General features: G+C 40.6%; 1 protein-coding gene across 1 annotated transcript; it reads right to left on the bottom strand.

Moving 5' to 3' along the window:
- Nucleotides 1-6,163: 6,163 nt before the first annotated feature.
- Nucleotides 6,164-7,486, bottom strand: LOC140364339 (C-C chemokine receptor type 3-like). Its single transcript, XM_072450436.1, has 2 exons — nt 7,353-7,486; nt 6,164-7,001 (listed from the first exon to the last, which is right to left on the bottom strand). The coding sequence occupies exons 1-2, from the start codon at nt 7,484-7,486 to the stop codon at nt 6,164-6,166; spliced, it is 972 nt and encodes a 323-aa protein (XP_072306537.1).
- Nucleotides 7,487-8,954: the final 1,468 nt, after the last annotated feature.

The raw sequence follows: 8,954 nt of genomic DNA, 5'->3' as shown, positions 1-8,954 counted from the left end.
TTAATCTTTAGTGGTACTCTAAGATCTAAACGTTAAGATATTCCTTTATTGTCCCACATGGGGAAATTTCAACGTTCAAACGTTAATGTTTTTATTAATCTTAATTAAATATTAAACACCATTGTGTTTGCACTTAACAAAAAGTATAATGTCTTTGTAGTATGTGTCCAGTAAAACCATCAAAGTCTTATAGTCTCCTATAAATCCAATAGTGAATGTGATTTCACTCACATGTATCTGGTGGTTGCCATTTGCACCATCTTGATATCATTCATTTCATATTTTGTGACATTCTGAGGTAAATCAATCCCAGTTACTTCTTAGAAATTACATTATGTTCCTCTTCATTTCACTTCCTTCTTCATTTTTTGTTAACATAACACTAAAGGGTCTAATAATAGGTTAAGTAAAGTAGGGTTACTTCATCCAAATCAAACTTTAAAGAGCTTTTAACCTGGTTTATCTGGTATCTCCTCATCATTAGTATACTCAGTAGAATTCCATGCATGTTGGAGTACTGTATTGTCCTATCACTGAGGCTCGAGTGCTCAGAAAATTCCTGTTTTCACCTACCCCCTATCCCTGCCCACATTCATACAAATAGTTTTGATTATTTTGAAAATTAAGAGTGAGAAACATTGTGTTCTAAAATATTAAGTAGGCACAAAATAAGAACATACAGTGCAATGACAATCTGTTGCTTGCTACAGTGAAATGTCAGTGTGAAGAGCTCAGGGCCGGCCCAAGCCTTCAGGGGGCCCTAAGCGAAAACATTTTTGGGGGCCCCTCACCACGTCATCAGAATCAGTTTTATTGCCATTGTCAGTAAACAATTCACATATGGGAACTTTCTTCAACGCAAACAAAGCGCACCAAAACTCCAGGGCATCTGTTTGACAGTTAGTTTATTCTCAACACCTCACAAGCTCAAATATTGCTAACTTAAATCCCACAATGCAACTTGGTATTCCGCTGACATCACCTCTACTCCCTGTACAAATAACACACGTCCCAGATATGTTTTTGGGCGTATTTGTGGGCGTTAAGGGTCGACAGCCACATTAGCACATTAGTTTAAATTAATGAACAGGGGGGTCTGGGGGCCCTCCCCCAGAAATTTTCAGACCTTTTTTGGGTCTTCTGGTGCATTTTAATGTGGTCCAGCCGGCTAAAGTAAGAGTAAAATGTTGAGGTTGTAATGCTATAAAATGATGATGTGATGAAACTGTGCCAGGAGAAAATGACTAAAGCCAGTTATTAATACATTAGTGTACTTAATTACTCAATAAAATATTGGCTATGAAAAATAATGATGGTCAAATTGATTAATTTTAACTGAAAATGTAAAAGTAATAGTTATCCTTACTAATTTATCTTTTACAGCTCCCAACTGTTCCTTCTTGCCAAAGTGACAAAACAAGTTATATTAAATCAAACAAATGGCATAAGCATTGCTTGATTAACAATTAACACTGATAAAACAGTGCAAACATGTTATTCCCAGAGAATGACCAGAACTAGAAGTGAAGATCCAAACCTAGCTATAGTGAAGAGACTGCATTTCTGCAGCTTTGCCACTTTTATATAAAAATATATAGTATTATTCTATAACAGACGTAATCATAATGTCTGGTTATTTTTCACTATCAATTTATTATAATTTATAACAAATAGTCTAATGATGCTTTTTAAATAAATTGAAATGTTTTATTGCTCTATTAAAAGTGAATTACAATATAAATGTTTGTTCTGATCAGAACATCACACATTGGACTCCTGCATGAAACAATGCTGCGATGTGATTGGCTGAAGGACCTGACATACATAAACCTTTACGTTCCTCTCATTGCACTTTAAGAAGTAAAACAGACATCACGAGTCACGATTGATCTCACACATGGTGATGTGAGAGAGAGGGACGCAAACTCAAACCCGCTCATCTCTGACTGAGGCTGCACAGGGGCCCGGGACAGGGGCCCGGGACAGGGGCCCGGGACAGGGGCCCGGGACAGGGGCCGCACACTGTTCACTCCAAAGTCTCACGTCAGAGGTTCTGGACGAGACGGCGCTCGTCCGGACCGGATCTCCGCCTCTTAGTGACCCGGGGCACAGACGCCCCTCACCGGCCTCACCTGCAGCTGACACTCCCGGGCTGGTGTCAATGTGAAGCTCATTATTTTTCATTCAGACATATTATTATGCGCGGGGCAGAGCTCTCGTCTCCTCCAGCCTGAGCGAACTAACGTGACAGAATCGTGTTGTTTCAAACAGCAGCATTAAGAGAAGTTCAATACCTGGAGAGTGTTGTTGAGTTTGCAGTTTCTTTACATCGTCAAGAAGTTTCTTCTTTCGTTTTTCGGCATCGGGGGGATATATTCCTCTGGACATGATGACCACGCAGGGACCACGTTCTGTTGTGTTTATGTTTTGCTCTCGTTCTGCTCGCGCATAATGCAGTTGCCCAATCAGCGCAGGTTTGGTGTCTTGGTTGCCAGATTGTCATTACAAATAAATGCGGTTTGTGCCTTACATGTTACCACTGTGTGCGCTGCCGCGCCAGCAGCGCTACTACACTAGTGGCGCACGCTGCGCTTGCACTTCTCATAAGACGGGTTGCCAGATTGGGGGCCCTATTAACGCCTCGGGGCCCTACTCGGCTGCTTAGTTCGCTTATAGGCTGGGCCGGCCCTGGAAGAGCTTATCAGTTCTGCAGCTTTAAACAGGAAGTCAAGGAACCTGTTTGACACCTTCACTTCTTGTAAACCGCTATATTGATCTAAAACCGGTTCATAATATGTATTATGAAGCAGTTTTAGATCAATATTGCGGTTTACAATTAATAAAATATAAAATAATGATCTACCTATATTATAGCTCAATACTAGCTCCAGCAAACACTAGACACCTCAGAGTTAGAGTGGTCACACATGTACGTCGTGAATCAGAAGAGTCAGTCAAAAAGACAGAAGCTGGACAGATGTTGTTCATATCTGTGATTCAGATTTTGATTTTGCGTTTATTATAATTTGTAAGTTCACTACTTCACTAGTTCACCTCTGGCCCCACAGTCTTTCTGCAAATGGAAGCGTGTCAGTCCTGCACCATCGAGAAAAATATGTTGAATGTCAAATGTTAAATATATATGCCACAGTGACAGATTTTTATCGGACCAAAATAGTGCAGTCGTCTTCCACTTCCTCTTCCTCAGAGAAATAGCTGAGATAGATTTCCACGAGGGAGGGATTATTATCAGGTAAATATGTAATGGTTTGTGTCTGAATCACTTTACGGGCACATGCAAACACATGTCAGTACACTGTTCTTTTGAGTGCTTTAAGAAACTAAAGCTACTAAAAACAAAACTGAAGGATTAGATGTTCTCCATTATGTGTCACAAGAGTGTTCAGAGGTTGGGCCCTTAGACATTTTCTTTATGTATTCCTTTTTGTCCTTGTGTTGTGATAAAAGGGAATTAGGTAAGTTTATTTGTAGAGAAATGAGTACACAAATAAATCAAAGTGCTTTGTATAACAGGAAAAGATGCATTAAAACCACAAAAACATAGACAATCATTTTTAGATTTACTTTAAAAGACAATATTGCAGATAAAATCCTTTCAGTCGTATGCACAGCTAAACTTAGATTTGAACATTGTCATTGTCAGAGTAGAGGCTCGTCTCACATCTTCAGAGAGACTGTTCCAGACTCTAGTTGTATAAAACTGAAATGCTGATTGTTTAGTCCGGACTCTGGCACCAGGACAAGGGCGACACCAGCAGGAGGCCGGTCTTTCAGGTTCATATGTCAGTAAAATGTTAAGCTCCTGTACTTTTAAACAGGGTTCAGATTAAGGATTTTCACTTGTATAGCGGCGCTGCTAAACAATCCGTTCATTTTTTCACATTTGTATAGCAATTTGATAATTGCATAGCAAAACACAAAAGTGACTAACAATCAATATTTTCCATTGATGTAACAAGATTATTTATTTCAAATGTATTTGTAAACATTCTATTTAAAAAAAAAAAACTCCTAACAAATTAACTTTTAAACACTTTTTAATTATTTTTTTTAAAAACCCAGAAAACTTGCAAATACAATTAGTTGTCGAACATATTAATTAACACCAAGTTAGATTATTACTTCTTATTTACAACTTTCTTCCATATCATCATCAATCAGATGACTATTTGCAGGAGTCTCATTTACATATTAATTGTCTTTACACTCACAAAAAATATGTGTTAAGCTTCTGATGGAAAAATAAAGGTTGCTGTGGCGTCCATCATGGTGTATTTATTGTGTTATTCAAATTGTACCACTCTATTTGACGTTCCATTCCAGCTATAAAAGGTTTCCATTTTTCGTCTTGCTATTTGATGACGGTCCCTAAGCACTCCTGCGCATTCGGAGCCGTGTAATTCGCTGATTGTTAAAAACCAGTTTGTAGTCACTTGGCAGTGTAAATATGAGTATTTTGGCATGTGAATGATATGCAAAGACTTTTGCGTTTAGGAGCTATTGACCTCAGAAGTCCGACTCTGTGACACTAACTTTACCGCATGTGGCTCCTCCCACTTTCAGACTCGATCTGTGACAGCATCGGGACTCGTCATGTCATGTCACGTCTCCGCACGTGTCTCATGTCAACAGCGAAAAAGTGGCTCTTCTTGGGGAATTCCACTGGGAATACCGAAAATGCGAGGGGAAATACGTACGTACGTATGTCACTGGAGCGTCAGCTCTGATTGGCTGCTGCGGCGGCTGCGGCGCATCTGCTGCAGAGACCTGAACAAATCTGAGCACGTCGCACTAGCCGCTTTGGTTGCCTCGGCCGCCTCATACGCGCGCTCAAAGCGTCGAGAGCGTAAGAAAACGCACCAATCGTGCCGCAAAAACGAAGAAATTGCGCCGCGGATAACGCACTACGCACTCAACGCGCGTTTACATAGACTTTGAATGTAAACTGGATGCTTCGGCCGCTGCGGTGTGGAAGCCCCTACATGTGTCATGCCGTTATTGACGATCGATTGACGAGTGATCAGTACTTTTAGGCGCTTTGGTTACACAATTGAACACACATTTTTGTATTGCAAAAGCTGCGATACAAAAGCCCTTTTTTTTGACAAACGCATCGCATTTGAGAGAAATTGCGTCGCATTTTGCGACGCGATACCGCTTATTCTGAACCCTGTTTAAAGCATCAATAGTAAGACAAAAAACATTCTGGGATCAATCAGGATGTTTGTACCAATCCCACAAATAAAACAATAAGCCTTAATTTTTTTAATAGGACTTTTATATGGGTTCTGTTTGGACTTTATTTATTTAATTATTCATTCATTTTTTCAGAGGAATTCTCCAAACCCAACAAATGCCCAATCCACTACCTTTCAGACCATCTCTTTAGAGTTTAGCTTGTCTCTGATCCTGATTCCTTATGTTTGTTACATAACTTGTTACAGAGCTTGTTACAGAACTTGTTACAGAGATTGTTACAGAACTTGTTACAGAGCTTGTTACAGAGCTTGTTACAGAGCTTGTTACAGAACTTGTTACAGAGCTTGTTACAGAGCTTGTTACAGAGCTTGTTACAGAGCTTGTTACAGAACTTGTTACAGAGCTTGTTACAGAACTTGTTACAGAACTTGTTACAGAGCTTGTTACAGAACTTGTTACAGAACTTGTTACAGAGCTTGTTACAGAGCTTGTTACAGAACTTGTTACAGAACTTGTTACAGAGCTTGTTACAGAACTTGTTACAGAACTTGTTACAGAGCTTGTTACAGAGCTTGTTACAGAACTTGTTACAGAACTTGTTACAGAGCTTGTTACAGAGCTTGTTACAGAGCTTGTTACAGAGCTTGTTACAGAGCTTGTTACAGAGCTTGTTACAGAACTTGTTACAGAGCTTGTTACAGAGCTTGTTACAGAACTTGTTACAGAACTTGTTACAGAACTTGTTACAGAGCTTGTTACAGAATTTGTTACAGAACTTGTTACAGAACTTGTTACAGAACTTGTTACAGAGCTTGTTACAGAACTTGTTACAGAACTTGTTACAGAGCTTGTTACAGAGCTTGTTACAGAGCTTGTTACAGAACTTGTTACAGAACTTGTTACAGAGCTTGTTACAGAGCTTGTTACAGAACTTGTTACAGAGCTAATTGGGAGTACTTTTGGTCGACACGTTGACTCTACTCTGACTGACAGAAATGTGCCCCTTCAGTACAGGGAAACGTTTCACCAGTAACATGCAGAAGTAGTTCTGAAACTTCGTGCCCACAAAGGTGTAGAAGATGGGACTGATGCAGAAATAAATATGGGCGAGCGTCTGTGTGACCGTGCACGCAGAGGCCCAGTGTCGGCGCTCTTCAGGAGAGGAGGCAAGTTCATGCATCAAAGTGGCTATGTTAAACGGAGTCCAGCAGATGAAGAACAACAGCACAATGACAAATATGAGGCGCACCGTCTTAAACTTGGTACCAATCTGCGAAGAGAGCACGGTGCAGGCGATGCGGGTGTAGCAGAAAACGATGAGGAGCAGAGGGAAGAGGAAGAAGAGCAGCAGCTGTGTGAAGAGGCCCAACGCCCAGAGAACAGGCATGTCAGTGCTCGTGTCTTCCTGGCATAAGATCCGTTTCTCCACAGACCGTTTGATCAGTTTATGTACTAACATGGGTTTGATGCACGCCAAAGCACTGACCACCCACACAGCGGCACAGGACACCCCAGCATAGGCCCTGGTCCTCAGCCGCGCCGCACTGATGGAGTACACCACCGCCAGGTGTCTGTCGAAGGTCAGCAGGGCCAGGAAGAGCACCGAGCTGAAGAAACCCAGGTAGTAGAGGCTGCCCATCAACTTACACATGAGTTCACCAAAGGGCCAGTGTGAGAGCAAAACGTATGCAACCGTTAAGGGCAGGCTGCTGATGAAGAGCAGAGAAGACAGCACCAGGTTCAGCAGCAGAAGGTTGATCACTGTGGTCAGCCTCTCGAACCTGCATCAACACAACCATGTTAGATCAGACAACACTCAGTTGTATGCATGGTTTGTCAGAACATGATTTATTTCAGTCATGCACAAGAATACCAACAATCATGATAGTACACTAGAAGAAAAACCCCTGGAGCCCAAATAAATACATGTTTCCAATAAGTGACTGAATACGTGAATATGTCTTTTTTTTTTGTACATCCTGAAAGTATTAGAAAAACTTCAATTAAGATTTAGGCAATATTTTAAACATTGAGCAAATTCTGAAACTTTACTCACAAGTAAGTTCAGGATGTGATCAAACTACTGTAGAAGTAAAGCTCAAGTTTGGTTGAGAAGAAGACATGTCACTCACAGATAGATGATGATGAGCACCAGGACGTTGGAGCAGAGGCTGAAGACAAACGCCAGAGAGTAGAAGATGGCCAGAGTCTTGTGGCTTTGGTCCTGGCTCTCCTCCTCTGGATAATCATAGTCGTAGCTGTACATTGCTGTGGTATTTGTTGAAGCTGTTGTATTGTCCATGGCTTCTGATAGACTGCAGAAGAACAGTAAGTGTAGTCATGTCCTCTGCGAGTAGGAGCCATTGGGAGAGGTGGTGACTCAGGGTCCTTTTTGGAATCAGTCATAGAAGGAAGGTAGTGTGGCTCAACATCACTACTATCTTTGCATCGAAGGTTACATGCTCCATTAATTTTATGTTCTTATTTATTGCACAGAAAGAGGTGAAAAGAGTACTGAAAAGGAAGTGAAAGCACGAAGACGAAGTTTACGGTTTCAAACTAATAACTAAATGCCATCAAGATTGTACAAAATCTGATCCATAAATGTTAAAGTTTGAATACTTGGCTAGAATTCTGTTTACTTCCTATTCAAAACTGAGATTTCACGGCAACAAGCCACAGATTGTCATTTGCATTTTCTTATCTTTGAAAAGTGTCTACGTGACATTTTAGAACTCTACATGTGTCACTCTACATGAGTCTTCATTTTTCACATAATGACAGCTAAGTGCAGGAATGTAGGTGGGGATAGAGGGTAGGTGAAAACTGGAATTTTCTGAGCACTGGAAACAATACAGGGTTAACTCAAACATGCAATCAAAAATCAGAATCAATCAAAATACAACTTTGAGTAAACTAATCATGAGGAAACGCTGCTGTGATAAGGTTAAAAGGTAATTTACAATCAAGCAAAAACATCTTCTCAATTGCATTAACATGAGTAGCTGTAGTGACTTTCCACTCCAGCGTACAGAGATATAATTATACAATATATAATAATTATTAAATATAAAATTATTATTTTAGGATTGCAGCATTCATCCGTACTGTGGATTTCCTCTTATGCAGTTTAGTTTCTTGGAAGATCTCTCGTCAGTTTGACTAGAAACAGCCAGAACTCCTCTCGCAGATGAGAACTCTGCCTCTCCCACATGTCTGAGTGTCCATTTCCATCAAATGTAGAAATGCTATAAAATGCTTGCCTGACCAGCCATTCTCAACACGGCTACTTTACAAACCTTCCGCATTTGAACATAATGTGGGAGGGACTGGTTGGTCAGGTAAATAAAATGCCCTGACAAGCCTTGAAGAGCAAACATTACTGTATAAAAAGGTAATAAGATGTGCGTGAGATTTAGGTTGAAATAAAATACTGTTCAGTCCATAATATTGTGGGAGTTTGATATATTACCTGTGCCCTTCTCAGAATTATGACAGTCAATGCACTTGTTTTACCAAATTTGACCATTAACACAGAATTGCTGCTTTGTGAGTGCATAAACTTCTCATGAACTGGTAAAACAAGGCTTCGCTGCAGAGGAGAGCGTCACACTGTGGCAGTCGAGCGTCTGTGGCATGTACAGCTCCTGTGGTTGTCCACACACCTTGTTTATGTAAATGTATAATCGACATGACTGCTTGTTTCTGGTCAGCTCTGTGGCAGGACATGGGTG

The sequence above is a fragment of the Eucyclogobius newberryi genome, unplaced genomic scaffold, assembly GCF_026437365.1.
Source record: "Eucyclogobius newberryi isolate DKJ021-1_F unplaced genomic scaffold, fEucNew1.0.hap1 SCAF_18, whole genome shotgun sequence".
Classification (NCBI taxonomy): Eukaryota; Metazoa; Chordata; class Actinopteri; order Gobiiformes; family Gobiidae; genus Eucyclogobius; species Eucyclogobius newberryi.
The sequence above is the reverse complement of the archived record's forward strand: the minus strand, read 5'-3'. Positions and strand labels throughout refer to the sequence as shown.